The sequence below is a fragment of the Fusarium tjaetaba genome (genome assembly GCF_013396195.1).
Source record: "Fusarium tjaetaba strain NRRL 66243 chromosome Unknown NRRL66243_c0000021, whole genome shotgun sequence".
NCBI lineage: Eukaryota > Fungi > Ascomycota > Sordariomycetes > Hypocreales > Nectriaceae > Fusarium > Fusarium tjaetaba.
In genome coordinates, this window is record NW_023501217.1 from 256,787 (window position 1) to 284,101 (window position 27,315).

The 27,315-nt window shown below is 49.9% G+C and overlaps 9 protein-coding genes across 9 annotated transcripts; 6 read left to right on the plus strand and 3 right to left on the minus strand.

The window, feature by feature from the left end:
• Window positions 1-203: 203 nt before the first annotated feature.
• FTJAE_960 (formate transport) lies at window positions 204-1,262 on the plus strand (the record flags this gene model as incomplete). The annotated part of the gene is made up of 4 exons (XM_037356537.1): window positions 204-497; window positions 553-673; window positions 729-1,034; window positions 1,084-1,262. 4 exons carry the CDS (start codon window positions 204-206, stop codon window positions 1,260-1,262), a joined length of 900 nt encoding a protein of 299 aa, XP_037211990.1.
• Window positions 1,263-1,684: 422 nt separating this feature from the next.
• Window positions 1,685-4,288, minus strand: FTJAE_961 (uncharacterized protein; the record flags this gene model as incomplete). Its single annotated transcript, XM_037356548.1, has 2 exons — window positions 1,685-4,039; window positions 4,238-4,288. The coding sequence occupies 2 exons, from the start codon at window positions 4,286-4,288 to the stop codon at window positions 1,685-1,687; spliced, it is 2,406 nt and encodes an 801-aa protein (XP_037211991.1).
• Window positions 4,289-5,238: 950 nt separating this feature from the next.
• On the minus strand, window positions 5,239-8,795 carry FTJAE_962 (adenylosuccinate lyase; the record flags this gene model as incomplete). Its single annotated transcript, XM_037356559.1, has 12 exons — window positions 5,239-5,551; window positions 5,599-5,783; window positions 5,832-5,942; window positions 5,992-6,136; window positions 6,192-6,208; window positions 6,261-6,339; window positions 6,389-6,533; window positions 6,585-6,834; window positions 6,891-6,902; window positions 6,957-7,273; window positions 7,796-8,492; window positions 8,556-8,795. 12 exons carry the CDS (start codon window positions 8,793-8,795, stop codon window positions 5,239-5,241), a joined length of 2,511 nt encoding a protein of 836 aa, XP_037211992.1.
• A 1,718-nt stretch (window positions 8,796-10,513) lies between these two features.
• On the plus strand, window positions 10,514-11,503 carry FTJAE_963 (fusarubin cluster-transcription factor; the record flags this gene model as incomplete). The annotated part of the gene is made up of 1 exon (XM_037356570.1): window positions 10,514-11,503. One exon carries the CDS (start codon window positions 10,514-10,516, stop codon window positions 11,501-11,503), a length of 990 nt encoding a protein of 329 aa, XP_037211993.1.
• Window positions 11,504-12,967: 1,464 nt separating this feature from the next.
• Window positions 12,968-13,765, plus strand: FTJAE_964 (fusarubin cluster-dehydrogenase; the record flags this gene model as incomplete). The annotated part of the gene is made up of 1 exon (XM_037356581.1): window positions 12,968-13,765. One exon carries the CDS (start codon window positions 12,968-12,970, stop codon window positions 13,763-13,765), a length of 798 nt encoding a protein of 265 aa, XP_037211994.1.
• A 589-nt stretch (window positions 13,766-14,354) lies between these two features.
• Window positions 14,355-15,567, plus strand: FTJAE_965 (fusarubin cluster-oxidoreductase; the record flags this gene model as incomplete). Its single annotated transcript, XM_037356592.1, has 3 exons — window positions 14,355-14,554; window positions 14,600-14,817; window positions 14,876-15,567. The coding sequence occupies 3 exons, from the start codon at window positions 14,355-14,357 to the stop codon at window positions 15,565-15,567; spliced, it is 1,110 nt and encodes a 369-aa protein (XP_037211995.1).
• Window positions 15,568-16,364: 797 nt separating this feature from the next.
• FTJAE_966 (uncharacterized protein) lies at window positions 16,365-18,040 on the plus strand (the record flags this gene model as incomplete). Its single annotated transcript, XM_037356602.1, has 3 exons — window positions 16,365-17,209; window positions 17,256-17,319; window positions 17,369-18,040. The coding sequence occupies 3 exons, from the start codon at window positions 16,365-16,367 to the stop codon at window positions 18,038-18,040; spliced, it is 1,581 nt and encodes a 526-aa protein (XP_037211996.1).
• A 395-nt stretch (window positions 18,041-18,435) lies between these two features.
• FTJAE_967 (sterigmatocystin 8-O-methyltransferase) lies at window positions 18,436-19,648 on the minus strand (the record flags this gene model as incomplete). Its single annotated transcript, XM_037356613.1, has 2 exons — window positions 18,436-18,981; window positions 19,031-19,648. The coding sequence occupies 2 exons, from the start codon at window positions 19,646-19,648 to the stop codon at window positions 18,436-18,438; spliced, it is 1,164 nt and encodes a 387-aa protein (XP_037211997.1).
• A 551-nt stretch (window positions 19,649-20,199) lies between these two features.
• Window positions 20,200-27,252, plus strand: FTJAE_968 (polyketide synthase; the record flags this gene model as incomplete). The annotated part of the gene is made up of 5 exons (XM_037356624.1): window positions 20,200-20,474; window positions 20,618-20,798; window positions 20,849-22,317; window positions 22,366-24,526; window positions 24,577-27,252. The coding sequence occupies 5 exons, from the start codon at window positions 20,200-20,202 to the stop codon at window positions 27,250-27,252; spliced, it is 6,762 nt and encodes a 2,253-aa protein (XP_037211998.1).
• Window positions 27,253-27,315: the final 63 nt, after the last annotated feature.

Below are 27,315 nucleotides of genomic sequence, written 5' to 3' on the forward strand. Positions count from 1 at the left end.
GTGGATTACGTACGGAGTTTTCTCGACATTGCTCGGCATGGTGGGAACGGGGCGGTTTAGAGTGCCGACACCAAGATTGGGAATTTTTCACCGCAGGGGAGGATAAGAACGGGAAGAGGCCCGCGGAGGAAGATGAAGGTTTTTTTTTGGTGAGTGTGAATATCTGTTTTGCTTTGAGAGTCGAGTCACCGAAAATGGCCAAGATGACTATTGATCTTGCGAGCCCTTTGGCTTATACGCCTGCTGAGACGGCGGAACTTATTTGTCGAGCTGGTGTGAAGAAGGGGAGATCGAGACCGGATAAGGTGTTGCTGTCTGGTATTTCTGGTGGATGCATTCTTGCGTTTGGATGTGCTGTGTCGTTGACAGCTTTGACGGCACCATGGTATCAGGAGAACGCACCTGGTCTGATCAAACTCATTGGAGCTATTGTCTTTCCTTTGGGCTTGGTCACTGTGATATTGACGGGTGCCGATCTATTCACATCGACGAATCTGGTGGGTTGTCTTATATATCAAGTCTTAGGAAAGATTTAATCTAATGGATGTTTAGTTCACCTTTGTTGCTGTTCTCAATGGACGATTATCGATCTGGAGAATGTTGCTCCACTGGTTCCTATGCTTCTTTGGAAACTTAGGTGGCTGTCTCTTTGTCATGACCATCATCGTGGGCTGTAAGTAGCCATATCAACCATTACTCACATGTCACCTTCTGACCTTATCATTAAGACGGCGGCATATTTGACGCAGATATATATCGTGAAGAAATCATCGCCTTCACGACAAAGAAGCAGTTGACCCCCGAGGCCTACCAGATCTTCCTTCGTGCTATTGGCTGTAACTGGCTTGTTTGCCTGGCTTGTTTCCTCGGCGTACAAGCAAAAGACTTGACGTCCAAGGTCGTTGGAATGTGGATTCCCATTTTTGCCTTTGTGGCTTTGGGTTTTGACCACGTCGTTGCCAATATGTTCTTTATGCCTTTGGGTATCTGGATGGGTACACCTGGTTTGACAGTTGGACTTTATATCTGGAAGGGTAAGTCTGTCACATCATTTGTCTCAAAGTCCTTGACTAACATACATAGGTATGATTCCAGCTCTCTTTGGAAATATCCTTGGAGGCAGCTTATGCTGCGGTGTATACTTTTGGTGGATGTATCTTGTAGACGTTGACGACGAGGAAGAACCTCATGGCAAAGGTGTTTTGCATAATCATGGACATGACAGTCCTTCGGATGAGGAGAGTCAGATGGAGTCACGATAAAAAAACACTTGTCAGCGGGACTGTACAAGATGCAATAGAGTATAGACTAAAAGGAGGAAGAGCTAATGAGTGGATAATCGAGTAGACATAGAGTATACTACATAATAGAACCGGAGAATTAAGGACTTCCACTATATCTTGTGACGCTTCGGTGATTGTGAAAAGTGACTGTTAGAATGACTGAAACTAATCAAGAGCCAAGAAAGCAGAGTTTTGGTTCCCATATTTATATGTTTCAGAGCTGAATCATTTGCCTTTATTTTGATATAGTCCTTGAGCTATTGTTCATTCCTGTCCTCATGGTTCTATGACTATCCTTCCAAAAGAGTCACTTTCGCCGTTTTACCCGTCTGCGCGACAGCCATCTGAACCGCGGCAGAGTTTGACCATCATCCCATGACAATGCCCATGATGGCAATATTTCATGATTGTACCTCATCATTCTGTGATGGCGTCCTGATCTTGACAATAGTCCGTGCCGTTTCCAGGAGACCTTCGATCTCTGTACAGGCATCAACCTGCCCCTTGGTCATTGGGGATTCCCTCAACAGTCCAATCATAGGAAGGAAATCCTCAAAGGCTCCGTCGATGTTTCGATACTTGTAAAGGGTGTTTAAAATACCAGCTGTAGTCTTGTCCACTTTGGAGAAGTCTTCCCGATACCTATCCCACTGCTGCTCATAGTCCATTGATTTGGCCTGTGGCCCGTCGAAAAGCCCAGCCGCTCTGAAACACATGCGAATGACTTTGCCCAAGCTTCCCTGACCATTCTCAGCATCTGCAGCTGGGAGTGTCTCTTGGATTTCGGACTTCAACGACTGTACTTCGGAGAGGAGATCCCGGGCTTCGTTCAGACTTGGATTAGTTGTCCACTCGAGATACTGTCGCATCGGATACCAGTCAAGAGACCGAACACCCAAGCCGTCAATAATGTCGAGAATCTGGGTTCTGAGCTCGATGCTTAGGCATCGCTTCGCCAGCTTGACTCGCTTGGGAGCAGGCGTGAAGTGTTCCTCTGGAGCTGCTCTTTTCAACGAACCGCTTGCTACTTTCTCCAGCTCGCCTTTTTCATGAAGGCTTTTGAGGTCATTTTCCATGCCTTTCCAGGATGGGGTGAGGGTTTCGAGATTGAAGTTCCAAGCAGAGCGTTTCTTACCCAGGTAAGTGAAGACTTTCATGAGCTCCTTTGCCTTAGTCTGGATGTCCTTGAATATGTAATCAGGCAGATGTTTGGAAATAGTAAAGTTCTTAGTGAAGAACTCTACCATGCCGAAATGCCGCTTGACGCATTCTGTGATGTACTCATCTTTCCAGCAGCCAAACCCAAGATGTGGGAACAGAGGGCCAATTGTCTTCGCAGCACCTGTTAGAGCTTTGACTCCGTAAAGCATCGGTTTCCAGTAGGTGGTCGAAGGATCGCCGTCAAGTCGGTACACAGGGTCATTTATCATTTCTGAAAACACCCATTGCGGACCACCAATAGACCGTAAACCACTGGGTCTATCTATACCTTGAAGGTAGTCAGGGAACCCCATAGTACGCACATCATTCAAACAACAGAGTGTGTGAAGGTCAGAAGTTGGCTTCTCAGCATGATTGCATTCTTGAGGGAAAACCATAGAGGTTCCTGGCATGGACGCAGGTATGAGAGTGAATCTAAAGTCCTTGGGTACTTGCGGATGACGTGACCGTATCTCCAAGTACAATGATAGCATGAGAGTCTCATCCAGGGTCTGCCCATTCTGGGCACCACTGAGCAGGGTGTTGCGAGGAGTGTCAATTTCGTAAAAGATGCCTGATATCTTTCGTTTGTCACGGGAGTAATGCAATGCCGCAAACCGTGTTGGGTGAATGAATGCCGTCAGGTGGTTGACCTCCACGAATCTTAGCATGTGAGCAAAGTATATGACAAAAACCGAAAGAGAACACTCTCCCAATGGGGGTGCTTCGTGGTTCCCTAAGCCGATAAGCCCTTCCCCTTGATTTTCACCTGCTTCCTTCAGGTCAAAGTAGATGATTGTTGCAGCCAATGCTATGTTCAGTGTAACATTGTCTTGTCGATGACAGCGCTGAAATTCCTCGATTGCTTCGATCATGTCGATAGGAAACTCCAAGGCAGCCAACGGAGGCCACTGCAAGACGTAGTGCAGGCTGCAGTAATCCTTATTCCCATGAATAGAGCGACAGATCGTGGGCTTTCGCTCTTTGACTTCGTTCGATGGAGGGATCATGGCAACGCCTGCAGAGGTCAAACCATCTTTGAGCTGTGAATGTTCCCGCGCCATGATCTTTAGAAATTGAGTCTTTTCATCACCCTTCAAACGACCCCAGAGTGCATCCTTGGCATATTCGATATTGCCTGGGACCAGCATGCTCTCAGTCCAGATAATATCGTGGCCATCAACAGCTTGCTTTGATATGGACTGAAACTTGACCGTGTATGTCTTGTCGAGATTCAAGGGGTTTTTAACAATGTGATCACAATTCACACAAGATTCATCCCTCAACATAATAACTCGTTCGGCGTTGATCGCGGAAATCCCAACAACGACACCATTGACTCTGCTCTGCGTTGTAAGCTGCGGACAGGCAGCTATACCCAGTAATTTCCTCATCTCACGAAGCTTGACGATCCGAGATTTGCATGTCCTGGCGAGGAGCTCAAACTCCCAATGCTTCTCCGTAGGCATTCGAACAGGAACTCCAGTTTCCTTGGGAAACGGCTCCCATACGTTCCGGTCCGTCGGTTGAAGTGTATTCTCCAAAGACTCGGCTTCCTAATCCCAATCTTTGTCGTATTTCTGACGGAGGCTTTCCGCTGGTAGACACTGTCTCCAATTCTTTCCAAAATATTCCTCAGGATTGTCGAGGAATCTTTCTTCGTCCATGAGGTCCTCCGGATTCCCCACCCGAGACTGGAAGGTGTGAAATTCTAGGGTCTCGCCATATTCGTGTTCTTTGCCTTTGACCCTTACAGTAGGCTTTGCTTTTGTAAGGACTGACGGCCCTGGTGTGTTATCCGCCATTGTGGTTGATCAAACTCTGGAGGACAGGCAATTGTTGCAGTCATTTGTTTCAACGCTTTGTAAAAATTATTCCCGAATCATAGACCTAGGAACAGAGGGCGAAGGTTCGTGCAGAGGTAGGGTGATGGTCCGGCGACTGGGTAGACTGGAAGGGCCGCGAGCTGACACAAGTCAACACGATATAATAGAAAGCGTCCACGATTATCAGAACCTTTCTTGCATGCGTAATTACAAATGGAATTACAGAACCCCAAGTTGTGTTGGACGTTCGAAAGATGAGAGAAAAGCCCCGGAAGGTCAATGATGCTTTGGATGTTCCAACTTGTTGCAATCGACGTCTGTCGCGACTGACGGCCAAGGAACCAACAAAAGGTACAGGCGATATACCACGAGAAGCGAGCTCGATGAAAGATAGCTATGGAGTGACAGATGAAAGTGCGTGGATCGTGTTGTAGACTAAAGAGGGCGTTAGTGATGATCGGCTGAAATTCTTTTGACCTCCTCCTACCGAAGCAGAAAAGGCGTAAGATATCGACGTCACGAGACTTTGAATGAAGTCGAACCTAAGGGAAAGTATGATCCCTATGTCGCTGGCCCCATTAACCATAGATTAAAGTTTTGGGAGACTGTTGTTGTTGAGTTATTAGATCCTCATGAGTTGTTGAGAGGAGGAGTTAAGGAGAGAGAGAGGTGGTTAAGAGAATGGAGCATCGAGGCTGAAGAAACAAATAAAAATTACGTCATCAACCAACAGTGCACAGAAGCACATGCGCTAGGTAGGCTAAAGCTATGGTCCTTATTCCAATGGGATTTATGCAATACAGTGAATCATCGACCACATACTCCACGAAACTCCCAAGACACATGAAAACGCTCCAATCCCATGCCGAATGCAAGTCCCAACAAAATTGTAGCTCCAGAAATGCCCAGCTCCCAAACAACCGTGGCACCTAGTGGCCCGGGGCAGCCTGAATCATCAGAGGTGGCTGCAGACGCACCTCTCCAGCAGTCATCTCTCGAATATAGTCCTGGTAAGGTTGAAGTCTCATGGCAATGGTACCATCCTCTCCGCAGATCTCATCAACTAGTGTTAGACTTTGCGAGATATCCAAAACTGACAGGACAGCATTGCGAACGTCGTCAGGATGTCTTCTGAAGAACTCGTGACTCATGAGTCTGATTATAAAACGTCCCACTCGAAGTTGAAATGGGTAATTCATCGCGTCTTCGTCGATGCAAACGGCACTCAGATGCCTCAAAATGCTAAAACTGTTATCATCCTGTTCGTTATGTATAGGGGAGCACCTTACGTCGCTGGATCCTCGTGGCGGTAGATTAGTCTACCGACGAGAGGGGAGGTCATCATGGACGGCATCTCGACCCACTTGATGGTGTAAGCGCCCTGGGCATCGTAGTAAAGGCCCTCGACGATGCTTTGGAGTACCCTGACGACTCGCGCAGCGTGCTTGAACAGCCGTGCCATGATATATTCCTCCTGATGTACGTTAGTACCGAGAAAAGACAAAGATATTCGATAACGTACATGTCCATAGATTTTAGAAACATGTGGTTTCTTGAAATCATCTGCTACTCTCATGAGAGTTTCTGCAGCGATCTTTAGGATCGGAGACTCTCTGGGCAATGGATTTTGCGCCTTTCAACTCAGTTAGTGAAATGCTTATTCCACCAGACACTCAACTCACTGTGACAGGCGAGCCATCGTTCCTCGCCCTCTTCTCAACCAACTGACCAGTAGAGTCAAAATGATCCAGATCTTCAACAATTTGAAGAGCCTTGTCGCCTAGGCTAGTACACAGGCGCCCCAAAAGTGCGTTGATGTCACAACGACTAGATAGGTAAGAATATTAGTACATGTCGCAGCAACAGTGAGCTCTAGTCTTACTAATCAAAATAGTCTTTCTAGAGACGAGTTAGCTGAAGGGGAACTAATGGAAGAGCCTCGTTTGCTTACCGCACGACAGTTTTCGAATCCCATCTTTCGGCGAAGCAGGTCATTCAACTTCTCGCACTTTGACTGGTCGCCCTCAAAGCTAAAACATATTAGACCGAGAAAGAGCTAAACTGGTGGAGAACTCTTACTGCTCGAGCATAGACTTCTTGTCAAAGAAGCTAATGTTGTGCTGTTCACTTGAAGTAATTGGCTGAGATCCAGCCGACGCGATGTTGCGTCGAAGTTTCTGAAAATCCCGCAGGAGCGCACCGAACATCTTAGCCCAGCCAGCGACTATAAACATGTCAGGTCCCGTCAATGAAAAGTAGTTGATAGTCGACTTACTCCTTTCTCCTACTGTTGTAAGGTAGGATGTTCTAGAGTCTGGCTCGTACACGAGACACTGTACGTCCCTATGACCCATGGCAAAGTTTCTGAGTCGGTAGAGAAGCATTGCGATCTTGGTGTTCAGGATATCTACGGCACGAGCCATGAGGATCTGCTCCGTGTTTTCGAGGACGTACTCGTGGGTGACGCCAAGGTTGAGCCAGTGCTTGGATCGGCGGGCGTCGAGACCAGTGACGAAGTGGTATTGCTACATCAAATGTCAGTTGCCACCAACGGTTACGCATCATAGATCTCTCATCTTACAGCACGAAGGTCCTAACAGTAGAGTTAGTCAAACGGTCCAACGTAGGAACAACGGGCGCTACGTACCAAAACATGATCAGGAGTCAGAGAGCACATATGCTGAGCCCTGGCTTGGTAGGGCAAGACATGACAGCAGTGCCTCAGCTGTTCAAGAGCTTCGTCTTCGATTATTCGCTCTTCCACGAGGGCATTGGTATCATTGGTATCGGGGTTGGGAACGAGGTAGACGATGCCAAGCTCCTTCTGGCTTTGCGCAAGCCAGAGCCAAAGTTGGCGCCAGATGGTATACCGTTTTTCTCGGCTGAACAGTTCTTCCATTTCGCAGGGCCTGTTGCGCACCCTGGTGAGGGCAGTAGACGATGATCCTGCGTTAGACATGCTTACTAGGGATATGGTTGAAGGGTAAGTGAAAATGGGAGCGAAACATGGTTGTAAAGACTTTCGACAGAATTAAATAACGGCAAAGACGTGGCTTTAACGTGTTGGAGCCCTCTCTTGGATAGAGTTTCGCTTGGCAAAGTGATGCTTGTGATGAGGGTCAGGGCTCAGGTATCGTAACTTTATCTTGGTGTTGACCGAAGACCGACGACTGGATATCGTGAATTTAACAAAGCTACATCAATACTGAAGACCAATGAATAAAGCACAAAGTTCACATAAACTTGATAGGAATATTGTGACGCATCAGTATTGAAACATGTGATGATATTCGGAAACCTAACTTTTACGTATCCACTTCTCGACAACAGCATGTATCTCATCGCTGTTCTTTTCCATGAAAAGCATATGCCCATTCCCATGAATACCTATAGTTCCCAACTCAACATGGTCTGTCTTCGAACATCCCGCTTGTCTATAATACGCAGCTGTACAGTGCTCATATGGCATATGGTATGAAGCCTCACCTGTGACAATAAGAATAGGAATATCCACCAAGTTAACTAACTGTCGGGGCGAAGGTTCATCTGCTTGAAGTATACACTCCGTAGAAAGGTTATCTTTCTGAGCATGAACCTTTTGCACAAGGTCCTTCTTCGGGTCTTCCACAGGAGGGTTATACGTGATAGGAACATCCCACAGCCCCCAGGGCCTAGGAAACTCGCCACCGAACTTGAATATCTCATCTTTGAACGGCGGCCCAGCAGCTTCCAGCAACACGATACTCTTCGTGAGCTCCGGCCGTATGTCGGCGATCAAAGTAGGCATAAAACTTCCTTGACTATGTCCCAGAAGAACAGCCGGTTTCCCAATCCTATCCAGCAAGGCTGCACCAGCTGCTTGAACCGAAGTCTGCTGATAGGTCGTGTTATCAACAAACTCCACATTCGAGCTGTAAAACGCGTCAAACACTGGATCGCCCCGGACTCCAGAGCCAGGCCATTGGGTATGGTTCACAGCCTGGGGCCAGAGCATATGCGTCCTCGAATCAGTAAACGCAACCTCCACAGCCTCGGCCGAAAGAGTACTAAGCTTGGCAGCGCCTTGTCCCGGCATCCAAGCAGATCTTCCCCGGAAAGTCTGATCTACAATGTACACCTCGTAGCCCTGCTGAATGAACCTCGAGGCCCAACCGACTCCGCCGTCGGGCTTGTTCAGGAAATTCTAAGTGGCGAAAGCTCAGTACACACACACGGCTTCCGAAACTTGACGGAGACTGAAACTCACCGTGCCTGTCTGCGCCATACCGTGGATCATAACGATAGGCGTATCTTTCCAGGCTCCCTTCACGGGGGCGAGTTTCTCAACATACATCTGGTCCCGAAAAACATGGCCCCCGTCACCGTCATCGTCGTACCGCCCGCCGACGTAGAAGAACGATCGTGTAGCGGGTATTTCAGAGCGCACGGCATCGGAGTATTTTCCGATCGTCGCTGCGATTATAGCAGCGAGAATAGAAAACTGCATGGCTAAAACAGGTAATTGTGGTTTGTTTGACAAGGGAGAGGGAAAATGTCATTGCTGACGGTCGGTGTTGGGATCGGCAGCGCGTCTCCGCATCATGCGTGTTACGTGATAAGACAAGGCTGAGTGAGCCGCAGCCAAACCGGGCGAAAAGTTTATCATCTCAGCGACCGAAGATTCCAGCGATTATTGTGGCTGGACGACATTTTGGGGGTTTACATAAAAAGCCTCTGATGTCAGCGGAAGCACGTAATACTATTATCTTTAATCAGAGTCATTTTCAGTGTCTTTGTAAGAACTTTAATTCACATCTCATCCCGAAGCTCCGTTACTGTACGGAGGATGGGCCGAAAAGTCTTTGCTCAAAAGAACTTACGCCACAACCAAGGACCCTTGTCTGGTACTATAAGGTACAAGGTCTCTAGATTGTTATAGAAGGGACCCTCTGTAGTAGCCCTATAGCTATAGGGCCTATAGTGGCGAGTTTAAAATGAATTACTGGCTTGACCCCCTAGAATTAGATTACGATCAGCAGCTGGTTTCTTGCTTGATGTATTTGATGTATCTCGAGATAAGTGGGTCCCTTAGCCACAGTTCTTTTGGGCAAGCTTTGCGGCCGAACCTCTTTACTATTGACCAGACCTCGCAAGTACACCATCTTGTCAATTGAGGCCCATTATCTGTTGCTGGGACCTGATTACAAAGTTTCCTTATCTTGTTTTTATTCTTGAGTGTGTTACACAGCTTACATAGCGTAATCAAGGACGTCAAACCAGTTACTGCTGATTGCTTCACTTGTGCCGTATCTACATCGTGAAACCGCATTTCAGGTATGGCTTTTTTTACCACGATAAAAATGGGCTTGATTTTTGAGTAACGTGACATTATTTCACCAGAAGATTCCAACAAAACAGTTCCTGAATCAGGGACTCGTCGGTTTGCTCGTATTGCCTGTCAAACCAACATCTTGGCACTGTAGCCAAGTATTTCTGCGCTGATCCGCAAGTTTCTCTTATCCTTACAAAAGAAGATCTATCATGTCTCATCTCAGTCTTATGCAGCTGAGTTCCGTTCCGATTGGTGACAGACGGGTAGGTATCTAGGCGGCCGAGGTCCGGAGTAAGATGGAGTCCTGAAGTTGTCCGGACTCCGCTGCCGTCGGCCGGTATCTTTGCCATTGAAAGTCCTACATACGCAGGCAGCCTCCTGTCCTGTTGGAGGCTTATCTGATATGGCTTACGGCCGGACCGGGAGTAACTTCCGGTGAGTTTGACTCTAAAGTCTAACTTGAGTGCTGCCGTAACGTCAATAACAGTAGCATGTTACTATTCCACTCGAAGGTGAAACAGAACTCCTCGGAGAATTAAATCCTGGAGGATTGAGACACATAATGATTCAGGACCTGTGAAGGTACACACAGTAGTGAAGGATTCTAAAGGGCGTTTCTAACAATACGACTGGTCAGCGTAGATAGTATAATGGTCATAAATCTTTTGTAATAGGAAAGAGGGCTGTCAGCCAGCCGCTTACCGTCCTACCACGCCGACATGACGGGCTTAGACTAGACCACAGATGGCGTCCATCTCCCAACCCTCCCACTCAAGCGGCTCCTAATCTACTCCTTGGGAAAAAGGGAGAAAAGGCAACCACAGTTCACTTCATATATGTCAAACTCAAGACCTCCAAACCAAGGCACATCGCCAATCTTTTAACAAAAGACCATGTCCGAGACTCGGTCCGCAAAGCCCGTCCGGCTGCGCCTCGCTTGCGACGCTTGTACGACAGCCAAGGTCCGCTGCAGCAGGACTCACCCCTGCGAGCGCTGCGAGGACAACGGGCAGGCCAAGGAGTGCTGCTACAGCGCTTCGCGACGACATGGCAAGCGGGCGCGACAGAGGAAGAGTGCGCAGGATAGTGGTAGTCTTACGACGCAGTTTACGAATGCGTGGGAGGACTACAGTACATACTCGACTGGCGATCTTGAGATGCTTGATAGTTGGGCGTCGCGCACTGTTGACTTTGATGATGGGAATGGTATGTCTTGGGTTGATCCGTGGAAGTCGCTGGGTTTTGTGTCGGATACTACTGCATCGCAGTCGAGTGGTATGGTATCACCTGATTTGAGCTTATCGACTGGGCCGATATTGTCGATCAAGGCGCCGGAGCCAACAGCTATGCACTCTCACGATTGTGAGGCCCTTGCTCTCAAGGTGTTGAGATCGCTGCACTGCAACACAAACACAGATCAAAAGTCCTCTCCCATTTCCCAAAAGCAACCCTGTTCAACACCGTCCATCGACACAGTTTTATCCGTCAACAAAGCCGCTCTCACAAATCTTGTCCCCCTCCTCAAATGTCACTGCGCACGAAACCCCCATATCGCAATGCTACACAGCGCAATCTTATCAAAAGTCATATTCTGGTACAGAGTTGCAGTCACAGCACGGTATCACACTGACGGAGTTGAACTACGACCTATGAAGATCCAGCTTGGAATGCTGGATCTTGATGATGAGGATCAGGCTACACTGCAACGGACTGTTGTTTTGAGAGAGTTGAGAAAGGCTGAGAAGGTCATGGAGACGTTTGATTCTTTTGCTGGAGGGGATGAGGGCGGGGTGAATTGGCATGTTGTTGCTGTGAGGAACATGAGGGAGGAGTTGCAGGGAATTATTCAGAAGATCAAGAAAGGTCAAGGAGAGATGGTGTGAACATTTTGGTTCTTTGCATCGTGTGAACTGTATATAAAAGGCTGGATTGTTTGATTTACGTCATTCCTTTGGGGTTCCAAGGAGGTCATTAGATATGTAGCTCAGCAAGTTGCCAATCACACTGTAATCAGCATTTACATTCACTACAACTGCGGTTTCAATTATCTTGTCCTCATCGATAGTTAATGCGTTGATGCTTTTAGTGAGGGTATATTCAGTAAGCCCTTAAGCCTTACGTCGTCATCAGATGCAACGGCAGTCAGTTAATACCGGCCCTACACCAGTCCGAACACCGAGCTGTGCTTGGCGCCACAACGTCCGTGATCTATACCGTTAATGTAATACATTTCACTATTACAATTCTAAGAGATTATGCCTAATATGACTGCATGTGCCTTTGCCTTGGTCACTTGATATTCCATGTGATTGTGTATCATGTAACACAACATGGCATTTTATGAGTACAAATCGTCTTTTCCAATCCCATTTCGTGCTTTCAGAGTCACATCAGGCATGAATTTCGTATCCATGATCTCTAGTATAAGATTGGCTGGCAGCTGCGGATACATGCGTTCCTGGAATTCGGAAGCCGAAGCATACCTAACGGAACGTCGATCATGTCTTACGTTTCAGCGGAATAACAGCATGGATACCGTGAGACTCATCAAGATTTGATGCATAAATATTGAAGCAGACACCCGGTCCAGGCCTTGATTTTACCCGCTCAGCCGCTCTACATGACGCCCGGCGCCAGGGTTACTGCATTGGGACAGCATCTGACGTGAGGTCTGTTGTTTCCTCACCGCTGTCCGAGTGAGGAAACATCCTCCGGCAGATGTACCTGTGCCCTCTCGTACCAAGACTGTTATGTACCTGATAAGGCTAGACCTTACGGTGCATCCATCATGATCATCAGGCTAGTTTACGAGTTGTGTAGTGGCTTGTTGAAAGAGCGCTTGCACATGTGCCGAATCTAACGGTTCCAACTACTTGACCGCTTTTATCTTGAGCCTCATTTTTCTTTCCCGTTTTTGTCCCTGGAGTCCTATACAAAATGATGGCACTTGATCCCTGTTTCGGCCTCGCTTTTCAACCCAGTCGCGAGAAATGTTGGCCCTCGTGCATATAGCGGGGCACTCATCAGGCACGCATCAAGTTACACAGGCACAAAATCGGCAAGGAACAGTCCCGGACTCCGAGACATTTTCCCTCTCCATGATTCACTGCACATTCTGTCATTATGAGGGGTCATTCTCAGTGGTTGGTCGATCAAACAGTGCCATGGCTGCAGGCGGGGGGACTAACACCACGACAATAGGCCTTAGCTCAAGCCATGTAAGCCATGTTTGCTTCTCCCATCCCATACCTCCCCAACATAAAAGCGTTGCTGAGCGAACAACTCTTCTTCTCTTCACCATTTCTCCCCTCATCTTGCACCTCATTCTCTCAAACATATACACCAAAATGGCTTCACTCGGAAAATACGTCTCCAAGCTCGCAGGATCTCGCGTCCTCGTCATCGGCGGTTCATCAGGAATCGGCTTTGGCGTCGCAGAAGCAGCGATCCAGAACGGCGCCTCGTCTGTATTCATCTCCTCTTCTTCCCAGACAAAGATCTCCAGCGCCATTGAGCGCCTCAAGGAGAACAACCAATCTGCCAAGGCTCAACTCCACGGGTTTCCCTGCAACTTGGGCTCGCCTGACACACTCACCTCAGAGGTTGAGAACCTCTTCACCGAGGTCGCCAAGTCTGGCAAGCTAGACCATGTTGTCTTCACCGCAGGCGACAAGCTCGCTGTTGGAAAGCTGGAGGACTTCACCCTCGATGCAATTCGTCAAGCTGGCACCGTGCGCTTCTTCGCACCACTTGTTGTCGCGCAGCAACTCCGCAAGCACCTGAACGAAAGCGGCTCATCATCATTCACCGTCGCTACTGGTGGTGCAACAGAGCATGTCTCCAAGGATTGGTCAATCATGTATTCTTACCTCTCTGGTCTTCGCGGCATGATCCGTGGTTTGGCAGTTGATCTTGCGCCGATTCGTGTCAATGCTGTTGCGCAGGGCCCAACGGACACTGAGATCTGGAGCTACGTCAAGGAGATGGGGTATTGGGATAATGTGACTGGGCACTTGAAGGGAAGAATGACGACGGGTGAGATCGGAAAGGTTGAGGACGTTGTGGAGGCGTATTTGTACTTAATGAAGAACAAGAATACTTCTGGTAGTGTTGTTGAGACTACGGGAGGAACATTGCTGTCTTAGTTGGCTGTGGAGGGGTTGTAGGGTAATTCGCATCAAAACAACATGAATCACAAGACATTACAGCATCACTATTGGGCTCTGTTCTACCTGTCAAAATTATCTTTACCGGTTTTCCAGATCTCATCAATGGGATAGGTCCTTCATTTCAACGCAGTTAAAGATCAGTAACTCTTGAGAATGACAAGCGCGGCATGAGCTCGCCCTTCTGCAGATTCTTCAGAAGCCAACCCCACCTGATAAGACGCCAGGCACTACAATCACAGTGCAGCAGATATTAACTGCATTCACCCGCAACGGGAATCAAAGCATAAGCAGAATAAGCTCGTAAACGCCGTGAGACGTTTCACTTCAAATCCATTGGCTGCAATCATTCTCGCGCCTCGGCACTAAACCCGCTTCTCGGACACTGTGAAGCTACGCCTCTTTCGGCCTCTCGCTGTTGACTTTTCGCTGTTCGGATTTTAGCCCCCTCAAGCTCCGACCCGTGTAAGTCGTGAAACACAAACGCGATGCAATGAATGCGGCTTCACTGCTGGTCTTGACCGTCATTCTGGACTGACAAAGATGGATGGTGAATTATCTCATCGCAATGTTTTCTCATTTGCGCAATCGCATTTCAGTGAATCGTCTTCAGGCACTCTCTTCACAAATCAGAGCTGTCAGCACAATGAAAGAAGCTATTGTATCGCGTGGACCGAAAGTCCATATCATTGATAGCCCGATACCGAAGGCAGGACCTGGGCAAGTTGTTGTCAAGATTGAGTATGCGGGCAGTAACCCCAAGGATTGGTGAGCACCCTCGGCCTGATTCATACCCATGCTGACAGTCTGAAGGAAGCGACCTGAGTACTGGGGAAGCAAGGCGACCATGAACCAGGGCGATGACCACGCTGGAACTGTCTACGAGGTTGGTGAGGGAGTATCTGACTTCAAAATCGGTGATCGCGTTGCGGCTATGCACGAGGGGAAGCAGCCTGGCGGGAGTTACGCTGAGTATGGTGTCAGCTGGGCATACACCACCATTCATCTACCGGAGCACACCTCTTTTCAAGGTAAGCAGGCAGTGTTATGTGCTCCTACACGTGCTGTTGGCTGACGTTGTAATCGCAGAGGGCGCTGCCATACCCTTCGCTGCATTCACCGCAGCTTGTGCTCTCTACGCAAAGCTCAATCTGCCCTGGCCAATGCATCCAATCTCCGACGATAAAAAGATACCTCTCGTGATTTGGGGTGCTTCATCAGCCGTGGGATCGTACGCAGTTCAGTTGGCAAAGAAATCTAACATTCACCCTCTTATTTGCATCGCTGGTCGTGCGCAGGAGTACGTGGAGAGAATGATTGATGGATCCAAGGGCGACACAGTCATTGACTACAGGATGGGACGCGAGGCAGTCGCGCAAAAGATCAGGGCTCATCTCAGAGGCGAAAAGCTAGAGTACGCATTTGATGCTGTATCTGAGACGGGATCCTACCAGACCATTTGCGATGTTCTTGACCAGGAGACTGGAAAGATCACTCTCATTATTCCTGCGCAAAGCTATTCTGATATCCCGAAGACCATTGAGAAGTCGGTCACTACGGTTGCTAGTGTGCACGAAGATCTGAAGGAGTTCGCCCGGGCGTTCTCGATTGACTTCGAAAGAGGGCTGGAGGACGGATGGTTGAAGGCGCATCCGCAAGAGGTTGTCCCTTGGGGATTGGAGGGGGTAGAGAAGGGACTGGTGGATTTGAAGAAAGGAAAGGCTAGCGCGGTGAAGTATGTTTACAAGATCGCGGACACGCCAGGAATAGAGTCTCAGTGAGAAGTACTGTCGGACAAGATGTAGATAGAGTAACAATAAAGACAAAAGCAGAACATTTGACCAAATTAGAAGACTTGAGCTCCCTCACAGCGTCTCTTCAGTCAAGTGTCCCTTAAGCGACTGTGTTTGATCGCTTCACACAAAGGACGGGCGTTCTGAGAGCACCCTTCTGACTACATCGATGACACACCATTCTACAAGAGACCAATCCAGCAACCTGTTTTCCGGAGCTCGGCTCCCGTGAAGAAAGAGGCGCAGATAAGATACCGTTACGGCACGGATCGATCCATGGCGGCGTCGACAACAACGAAGTCCCGGCGCCACGGCCACTGCAGAGACACAAAGACATTACCAAATTGGGATTCGGACCCCGAAACAAGAAACAACTCCTCCCCGTGCGTTGCATTATCTATCAAAAATTCTTTCAAATATGATCCGTTGAAGATAATAAGCACAGTCATGGTGTCATAGAGTCGGAGTGTCAGTATTGGCTTACACGGAGAACCAAGTCGGTCCGTAGGCCGGTCGATTGCCAAGAGACTCAATTGAGACAACGAAGGAATTGGAACTGTATGGGGATGTCTTCGGGATCCATTTCGGGGATTCGAGTTGTACACACGTAGCTCAAGACTGTGGCGTTCTTGACAATAGGATGCCAAGGGCACCAAGCATCGCCGGTCTACTTGGCTTCAAATAGAGGACTCGTCACATAATCTCAAAAGAAGACCACCTTCTCGCAGTCTTTCTAGACAAACTATCTTCATTTTCTCCCTGTAAACTCAGTTCAATTGGGAAACATGACAAACACACAGACAAACGGTACTCACCCCATCATGGCTGACAAGCCGGATGAGAAGTCCAACGGCACTCTCAACGGTGATCATCAAGAATACCCAACCTTTTCCCAAGAAAGGCTCGATGACTCCATCAAGAGAGGAATCGATCTACAAGTCTTTCGCTACCCCTCCACCGGAATCAACGTCCTCATCGCAGGCGCCGGTCTGGGCGGAATCACCTGCGCTCTTGAATGCTGGCGGAAAGGACACAATGTTCGCATTATCGACCGCAGTCCCAGTGCAGTCTGGACAGGCGATAATGTTCAGATCCAGCCCAGCGCCATTCTACTTCTGCGCCATTGGCCTGATATGGGCTATGAGATTGAGGAGAACCAGTACGACGTTGACATGTCTTATTACAGACAGACTGGCGAGCGTATCTGGGGCCCTGCACCGCCCATGTTCAATGATCCAGAACATTTACCCGGCCGTCGTGGGTTTCCCTCTGTCAATGCTCACTCACGTATTAAACTGTACCGCGCGTTCTTGAAACAAGCGGAGCGCGTGGGCATTCACGTTGAGTGGGGATGCAAGGTCGTTGAGTACTGGGAGGACGTTGAAGGCCGTGCTGGGGGTGTTGTTCTCGAGAATGGGGAGAAGAGAACAGCGGATATCGTCGTTGCAGCTGATGGGCTGAGGACCAAGAGCAATACTGTCGTTCCTGGCATGCCGGATCAGTTGGCGACGAGTGGAAAGGCGATCTATCGTGCGGGTTATCCTGTTGAGCATGCGCTGAAGGATCCCAAGGTTAGGGAGATGTGGAACTTTAAGCCTGGCGATAAGCCGATTTGGCAGTTCTGGCTTGGGTGAGCTGTCTGAAGCCGATGAGAGAGGCAATACTAACGACTGCAGAAACGGTTCTCACAACATGATCTGCTTGACTCACGATCTTGCTTTCTGGAGCTTCATCCACTCCGTAAGTCTCCTCTCCCCAATTCCCGACAAACCACTAATAGAAACTCTAGCACGCTGAATCTGCCAGCGAGTCCTGGATCCCAGACATCGACCCAGCAGAAGTAATCACCGAGATGGAAAAGAACGACGCCGTGCACCCAGCAATCGCAGCCTTCATCCGCACCGCCCCCAAAGGCTCCGTCGTGAACTGGCAGCTCAAATTCCGCGATCCCCACGAACAATGGACATCTCCCGGCGGCCACGTCGTGCAGCTCGGCGACGCAGCGCACGCCTTCCTCCCCACATCCGGCAACGGCGCAACCCAGGCCATCGAAGACGGCGTGACCCTTGCAACATGCCTCCAACTCGCAGGGAAATCCCAAGCCGCCAACGCGACAAAGGTATACAATAAACTACGCTTCCAGCGCGTTAGTTGTGGTCAGAAGATGGGCTTCGTGAACCAGCAGCTCAAGCAGCACACGGATTGGGATGCGATCATGAAGAACCCGGCGCTGATTCGATCGCGATATCCGAAATGGGTCTGGTCGCATGATCCCGAGGCGTATGTGTATGAGAAGTTTGCTGAGGGGTTGACGCATGTTGTCAGCGGGGGACGGGTTCCGTTGGTGAATACGAATTTTCCGAAGGGGCATAAGTATAGGCATTGGACTATGAAGGAGGTGCAGGAGCAGATCAAGGCGGGACAGAAGTTGGAGGATCTTCAGGATGGGGATTGGTCTTAGATGTGTATGAGTGGTAGTAGATAGGATCAAGATTGTCAATTGAGTGTATTCACGTACGAACAGTAACTGTTAAGAGGGTGGTGATGCTATACAGTACCACATCGCGACTGACGAGTTACCTTATGATCCGAATACCATGTTCTGGAGCATCAACACTGCGCGATTGTAAGACACTCTTCCACGTTGACGACTCCATCGATACTTGCATCAACTGCAAAAGGGAGAGAAGACGTGAGTGAAACACCACGATGGCCTCGATGATCATTTTTAAACAGACTTTCACAGTGGACTTGCATTCATTTCATTTTTAGAGTGGCACAGCAAGTATCGCGACGATCGAGAGAAGCAAAATTACGGCAAAGAATATGTCATTAAGATCTTATCTATGAAGCTGTCTAAAGCCAGGCGGCCTGCTCGGGAGACTCATCAAGCGTAGCCTCAATAACGGACAACTCACTCCCAGCAGGTCTCTCAATCGCCTGTATCTTCAATCGCGGATCAGCCTTGGTAAGCAGGGCATTCCACTCCTCAACCTCCCGCTCCTGCGCATTAAAGCACTGAATCATGGTGAGATCCTTCTGTCTGAGCGCCGCTTCAAATGTCACAGACCCAGAACCTGGCTTGGGCAACACCATGTCCATGATCAGCAAGCGACTGGATGGACCCATGGCTGCGACGATGCCTTGGATGATCTTGATGGCATCGGCGTCGGGCCAGTCGTGGAGAATGGTGCGCAAGAGGTAGACATCTGCGTTCTTGATGGGCTGGGGAGTAAAGAAGTCGTAGGCTTTGATCTCAATACGAGACTTGATGTCTGGTGCTAGATCAGACAGACGAGTCTTGGCATTTTCAATGGGCTCTGGGAGGTCTTCGATGACGAGGTTGAGTAACGGGAATGCCGTCGCTAGCATGATTGATGTTGAGCCACTGCTTCCACCAATCTGGACACCATCAGCAAGAAGTCAAGAGTGCATTGAGATGAGAACTTACATCAACGACTTGCGCTTGACCCAAGGCCTTCCAGTCAAAGGCGTTCAGAAGATGCTCAACGTTAGAGCCAGTGTGTGACACAGCGCGACTCTTCATGTAGGCCTGAAAGCCTTCATTGAGATCAGGTCTCGTCTTCAAATGCTCAAAGAACGACAGCTCAGTGTTGTGCACAATATTATAAGCCGTCTCATTAGTCGCAGACGTCTCGCCCCATTTCTCCGTAGCTTCAATCAAGCCCGTCATGAGAGGAACAGTCTGATTGAAGATATGAAGAAGCTGCACCTTCATATGAACATTCGTAACGAACTGCGCAGAAAGGGTATTGTGAGAAAGCTTGCCATCTTTGGTCTCGCACAGCAAACCCGTAGTCATCGCCATGCGCGCCACAGACTTCAGCTTTGACAGCGGGACTTTAGCCTCGGCGGCGACATCAGAGTAGGCGATGGACTCTGGAGGCTGGGGGATCTTGGAGAGAATGTCGAAGTGGCAAAGCCAGGCGATGCAGTGATACTGCTGCTGCTGGGCGACTAGCTCAGTGAGGAAGCTGTGCGGATCATGCACTCGGTGTTTAACCTGCGTGACATGCTCAATGACAGCGTCTCTATCCGTCTTGTCCATCTTTGCACTTCAATCCTGACTGTATAGTGTTAAGCACAGAGAAAAGCATTGACTGCGATAGGATCAAGCTTTATGAGAGATGACGAGATCACGCGGCGTCCGAAGTCCTTGGTCGCCGTGGAGTTCCCGAGCTGAACCGACCTGATTCCCGAGACTCGGACGCCGTCTTACAAGCTCTTGATACAGGAACATGGCTGATGTCCTGTACGACATTAGCGGTGATGTTTCTGTTTTGGGTCAGACGTGCATTATCTGGGTATGTTGAGGCTCAGTGTCGGGAATGAGAACCTCTTTGTTGACGTCGGGCCGTGGATGACGGCATTCAGAAGACTGAGAGTATGATATGCCGGACTCCGAGTAAGATGAAGATCTCTATCTCTGATAGAAGATGACGGCGAGATAAGGTCAGCGAAAGGAATGACAGTGAGGGGAAGGTAGATAAAAGAGGCATCGTCTCATCAAAGCCAAGAGCGAAATAACCATAGACAAAACATCATAGACTTCAACCAGCAACATCTACAAGATTCAACACCTTTGTCATGGCATCCCACATGAAGCTGTATCTCTTCGGAGACCAAACCTTTGAGGTCCAACCTCACTTACAGCACCTCCTGCAGAAGCGCGACAATCTCTTCCTCCATGAGTTTCTGAATCAGAGCTACAATGCCCTCCGCGCTGAACTCTTCAAGATCCCGTATAGCATCAGAAAGGATCTTCCGCGGTTTACATGCCAGGAGGATCTCCTTCTCTGGGATCAGAGTGGACCGCGATGTGTGGCGCTTGATATGGCGATGACGACTTTGTATCAGCTTGGTACATTCATTAGGTAAGTCACTTATTCTTCAGTTGTGCCTGGGGGAGTGTTGATAAGAGTAGTCAAGCGGGTATTTCTTCGTATGATGCGCAGAGCACAAGAGTCGTTGGTCTCTGTACCGGCGCTTTTGCAGCTGCGGCTGTTAGTTGCAGTAGCTTCACAGCAGATCTGATCCCCATGGCTGTGTCATCCGTGGTCGCGGCTTTTCGAACAGGTCTTCTCGTTACTGATACAGCTCGACGAGTCGATCCAGGCCAAGACTTGAACAGGAGCTGGGCACTTCTTGTCCCTGGTCAAAAGGCAACGAAGGCCTTCCAGGAGTTCTGGGATGCCAACGTAAGTACTAAGCACTGAGATAGCAATTGGATACTAATATGATACTTTAGGACGGCGGCGTCTTGACTAGCATGCCTTATATCAGTGCTTATGCACCGAATGGCATTACCGTTAGCGGTCCCCCTCAGCGTCTTAGCGATCTTGCAAAGTGGCTTGCTTCCAAGAGCATCACGTCCAAAGCCATTCCCATCTATGGCGCTTACCACGCACCTCATCTGTACTCTCAGAAAGATGCTCGACGAATCGTTGATGGCTTGATGCTCAACAAGGCCGTGTCACCATCCGAACAGACCCCTCTTCTCTCCAGCACAGGATCCAAGCCTGAAGAGCGAAGCTTCGCAACACTCTTGGAAGATGCCATCGCGCAAGCTCTTCTTCATCCTCTCCGCTGGAGTTCAATCTTTGATGATGTCCAAGCTGCTCTTGAGACTACTGGGTCTCAGCAGTTTAGTGTTCAGTCGATTGGTTCGAATGCTGAGCATTTGATCTACACTGCTCTCAAGAAGACGTCTCTTCGGTATCTCGTTCCAGAGACTACCGTGCCCAGCCAACCAACCAGTGTTCCTAGCGTTCCTGACGCTGGCACGAGTAAGCCAAAGCTGGCTATCGTCGCCATGTCCGGGCGCTTCCCTGGTGCGAAGGACAACGAAGCCTACTGGGATCTTCTCTACAAGGGCCTCGACGTCCACAAGCCCGTTCCAAGTCTTCGCTGGGATCAGCAAACACACGTCGATCCTACCGGCGCAAGAAAGAACACGAGCGCTACACCGTTTGGTTGCTGGCTAGATGATCCTTCTGAGTTCGACGCTCGCTTCTTTAACATTTCTCCCCGTGAAGCTCCTCAGATTGATCCCGCACAGAGGTTAGCTCTCATGACAGCTTACGAAGCCATCGAACAAGCTGGTATCGTCCCTGATGCCACGCCCTCTACTCGACCCGATCGTGTTGGTATCTTCTACGGAGTCACCAGCAACGACTGGTTGGAAACGAACAGTGCTCAAAACATCGACACGTACTTCATCCCCGGCGGAAACAGAGCTTTCATCCCCGGCCGCATCAACTATTTCTTCAAGTTCAGCGGTCCCAGCTACGCCGTCGACACAGCATGTTCATCATCCCTCGCCGGAATCCATCTAGCCTGCAACGCCCTCTGGCAAGGCGACGTCGACACTGCCATCGCCGGCGGTACTAACGTCTTGACTAACCCGGATTACCACGCTGGTCTTGACAGGGGACACTTTCTCTCGCGCACAGGGAACTGCAAGACTTTTGACGATGGCGCTGATGGGTATTGTCGCGGTGAGGGTGTGGCGACGATTATTATCAAGAGGCTTGATGATGCGATTGCGGAGAACGATCCGATCTTGGGTGTTGTTCTTGGTGCGTATACGAATCATTCTGCTGAGTCGGAGTCGATTACACGGCCGCATGTTGGTGCGCAGCGGGTCATCTTTAACAAGATCTTGAACGAGGCTGCTGTGGATCCTTACTCTGTCAGCTACGTCGAGATGCACGGAACGTAAGTCTGCACCTTTCCCACTCATGGTTCTTACTAACGCAATGGCAGAGGCACCCAGGCTGGCGATGCCACCGAAATGTCCAGCGTCCTCGAGACTTTCGCACCTCCCCTAGCAGAAGGCAAAGTCGCCCGTCCAGAGTCCCAAAAGCTCTACATCGGCTCAGCGAAAGCAAACATCGGCCACGGTGAAGCTGCCTCTGGTGTCTGCAGTGTAATAAAAGTTCTTCAAATGCTCAAGAAGGACACCATCGTTCCACACTGCGGCATCAAGAACAAGATCAACCACCGATTCCCCACTGATCTCGATCAACGCAACGTCCGCATTGCTCTGGAGCCAACAGAATGGAAGAAGGGCACAGAGACTAACCCCAGACGTGTCTTTGTCAACAACTTCAGTGCTGCGGGAGGTAACTCCGCGCTGTTGATCCAGGACGCACCACCGAGAAAACAACTCATTGCTAGCAATGACTCTCGCGTCCAATTCCCCATCGCCATCACTGCAAAGAGCGGTGTATCCCTCCAAGGAAACATGCGCTCAATGCTCAAGTTCCTCAGCACAAACTCACACGTCTCCCTCGCCGAACTCTCCTACACCACCACAGCACGACGCATCCACCATCAGCACCGCGTTCTCATCCCCGGAGCAACCCCTGAAGAAATCTGCTCCAAGATCGAAACAGCGCTACAAAATAACACTGGCGTCACGAGACCCAAGGCTGCACCAAAGGTGGTCTTCACTTTCACTGGTCAAGGAGCTCAGTACCCTGGAATGGGAAAACAGCTCTTTGAGGAGAATGAGTTTGTGCGCAATGAACTTCTTTCACTCGATCGGATTGCTCAGAACTTGGGTTTTCCTTCGATGCTTCCGTTCATTCAATCTGATGAGCCTGATGTTGCCAAGTTTGCGCCTTCGCTTGTCCAGCTTGCTAGTGTTTGTCTCCAGATTACGCTGAGCAAACTTTGGGCGACTTGGGGAATCACTCCTACTGCTGTTGTGGGACATAGTCTTGGTGAATATGCTGCTCTTAACGTCGCTGGTGTTTTGTCGGACACTGATACGCTGTTCCTTGTCGGTGGTCGAGCTCAGCTTCTGGAACAGAAGTGTACTCGCGGTACACACGCCATGCTTGTGGTGAAGGGATCCCAGGAGGAGATCGCCGGTGCTCTGAAGGGGCAAGAGTATGAGACTGCTTGTATTAACTCCCCCATAGAGACTGTTCTTGCTGGTCCGAATGAGCAGATCGCCAAGGTCAAAGACCAGCTCACGGCGGCTAGCTTCAAGACAACTCTTCTCAAGGTCCCTTACGCATTCCACTCGTCCCAGTTGGAGCCAGTAGTTTCCGACATCGAAAAGCTTGCCAGCAAAGTGACCTTCTCCGATCCCAGGATCCCAGTTCTGTGCCCCTTGGAAGGTACTGTCATCGAGAATGAGAACCCCTTCAATGCCTCATATCTCGCTCGACACTCCCGACAGCCCGTCAACATGCTCACCTCACTGACTACTGCCTACCGCGACGGCTATCTCAGCGATCGCTCAATGGTGCTCGAAGTTGGTCCTCACCCAGCTGTCTCAGGCATGGTCAAACCCACCCTCGGCCAACAGATCACCTGCGTCGCTTCACTCCAGCGGAGCCGAGCACCCTGGGATATGCTCTCCGCGGCACTCAAGAGTCTCTACGACGCTGGAGCAAGCATCAATTGGGCTGATTACCAGAGCAACTTCCCTGGCGCACAAACTGTCGTGGATCTTCCCGCTTATAGCTGGGATCTCAAGGAGTACTGGATCCAGTACGTCAACGACTGGTCGCTGCGTAAGGGTGATCCTCCTTTGGTGATCAACAACGTGTCCAAGCTGGAGAGTACTACTATCCACAGTGTTGTTGAGGAGAGCGGTGACTCTAAGAAGACTCATATTGTTGTTGAGGCCGATATTGCTCGCAAGGATTTGAGCCCGCTCGTTCAAGGTCACGAGGTCGATGGGATCCCTCTCTGCACTCCTTCTGTCTATGCTGATATGGCGCTGAGTCTTGGTAAGTATTTACTTGAGAGATATCAGCCACAACAGAAAGGTGATATGGTTGTTGTCTCGGACATGACAGTGTCCAAGGCCCTGATCCTCCGTGGTGATGGATCGCGACAGCCTATTCAGGCCCATGCTGATGCAGACTGGTCATCTCAGTCAGTCTCGATCAAGTTCATGTCTTTCGATGTAAGTTTCTCTTTCAATATACATGGGTGCATATACTGACACTAGAGTAGAACAAAGGTAAACTGCAAGAACACTCCGCTTGCGTAGTCCGCTTCAAAGACCGAAGCCATCAAGACGCCCTCCAAAGCGAAGCTCCCACCACCAAGCAAAAGATGCAAAACCTCCGCAACCAAATCACCACCGGCGAAAGTGCCCGCTTCAACCGCCCCATGGCATACCGCATGATCCGTCCCCTCGCCCGCTTCCACGACGACTATCGCGCCATTGACGAAGTCGTCCTCAATAGCGAAACCCTCGAAGCTTCTAGCAAGATCAGCTTCGGCACCGTCAAGCGTGACGGTGACTTCCACACTCATCCCGCTGTCATCGACGCTCTTACTCAGTCTTGTGGTTTTGCTATGAACTGCAATGATCACACTGATATTGATGTCGATGTCTACATGAACCATGGCTGGGGATCGCTGGAGCTGTTTGAGCCGCTGGACTTTGAGAAGGAGTATACTACTTATACTCAGATGCATGCTGGAGAGGATAAGCTCTGGTATGGTGATGTGACAATCTTTGATCAGGATAGGGTTGTTGCTTTCTTTGGTCAGATCGCGATCCAAGGTGTTCCGCGAAGAGTCCTCAAGGTTATTCTCTCAATTGAGAGCGGGAAGAAGGGCCAGCCTCAGCGCCAGACGCAAGAGAAGCCCCGAAACACTCCCTCGCAACCAAAAGAGTCTACCCCCAAGCCAGCACAGAACAAACCAGCTGCCAAGGTAGAGCCACCAAAGTTCTCTACCGCAATCCGCATTATCTCAGAGGAGAGTGGCATCGACGTCTCCGACTTCACCGACGGCACAACCTTCTCAGACGTCGGCATCGACTCCCTCCTCGGTCTCACCATCTCCGCTCGCTTCCAAGAAGAACTCGACATCGATCTTGACTTCAACGCTCTCTTCTTCGAACATCCCACCGTCAAAGATCTACGAACCTTCCTCGGCGCAGACGACGATGTCTCTGGAAGTTCATCCTCTGCAGCTAGCGACTCAGGCCGTGACATGACTACCACTGGAAGCGCTACCCCAGAGCTTCAAGAGGAGTTTGCGGAATCAGCTGAAGTTGAGTTTGAGCGCGCTCTTGAGATCATCTCTGAGGAGAGTGGTGTTGCGAGATCTGATTTAGATGATGAGACGAACTTTGCGGATTGTGGTGTTGATTCACTCTTGTCGCTTGTTATTGCGAGTCGGTTCCAGGATACGTTTGGTCTGGATATTGCGCATGAGCAGTTGTTTATGGAGTGTCAGACTGTTGGTGATCTCAAGGCTATGTTGGCGCGAGAGATGGGTTTGGCTACGCCGGCTGCTAAACCTGCTGCGGTTCCTGCACCTGTTGTCTCTGAGGCTGTCGCGCAAGAAACAGTCATCACCCACAGCGACACTTCTAACCTCGCTGAACGCGAACAAGCTATCACTCAGCTTGTCAACAAATACACCGCGGGCTTCAAAGCACCCACTTCCAACCCCAACGGTCCTCCTCTCGGCAAGAACGAAAACGTCGTCCTCGTCACAGGCGCATCAGGCGGTTTGGGAAGCCATCTCGTCTACGCCCTAGCGCAACTAGAAGAAGTTCGCGCTGTCGTATGTCTCAACCGCCCCAACAGGGAAGACGCGACGACCCGCCAGTACAAGGCTATGAGAGATAAGGGCATCCGCTTCCCAGAGCATCTAAAGTCCAAGGTTCGCATCTTACAGGCCGATACCTCGAAGCCAAAGCTTGGAGTTACCGATAGCCAGTACGCGTCTTTGATCCAGTCTGTTACGCACATCATCCACAATGCGTGGCCCATGAGTGCGAAGCGTCCCCTCTCTGGCTTTGAGTCGCAGTTCCAGGTCTTCCGCAATCTTCTTGATCTAGGCCGTGAGTGTGCCTCCGGTCGTCCTGCAGACTTCAAGTTCAGCTTCCAGATGATTTCGTCAATTGGTGTCGTTGGACAGTGGGGCCTTGCTGCTGGTCAGACGGGCAAGATTGTCGTTCCTGAGGAGAGAACTACCATCGACTCACTACTCGGTAACGGGTACGCTGAAGCGAAATGGGGTTGTGAGAGGATGCTCGATGAGACTCTCCACAAGTTCACCGATCGTTTCCGTCCCATGGTCGTACGTCTTGGTCAGATCGCTGGGTCCAAGACGAGTGGCTACTGGAACCCCATGGAGCACTTTGGCTTCCTCATCAAGTCCTCCCAGACTCTGAACGCTCTTCCCGACGTCGATGGCAATCTCAACTGGACTCCCGTCAACGACATCGCCGACACTCTAACAGATCTCGTCCTCTCCGACCGCACCCCATACCCAATCTATCACATCGACAACCCCATCGGCCAACAATGGCGCGACGTCAACAACATCCTCTCCGACGCCCTTCGCATTCCCAACAAAGTCCCGTTCAAGCAGTGGCTCGACATGGTGCGCAAAGCTCCTCAGCAGGATAACCCGGCTGCTCTGCTCGCAGACTTCCTCGAAGATACATACCTGCGCATGGCTTGTGGTGGTCTTGTTCTCGATGTGAAGCATTCGCTTGAGCACTCCAAGTCTTTATCGGCGGTTGGACCTGTTTCTGAGACTGTGGTGAGGAAGTATATCCATATCTGGAAGGAGATTGGGTTCTTGAAGACCACGGCGGAGGATAAGGCTGGGTTTGAGGCGGAGAGGCTGAAGCTTTGGGGACCTAGAGTGCAGGGTTGATCGGTAGAGATGCACGTTGAATTAGAGTTTCTTTTATGGTTATCTTAGATTGAATAGTTTCTT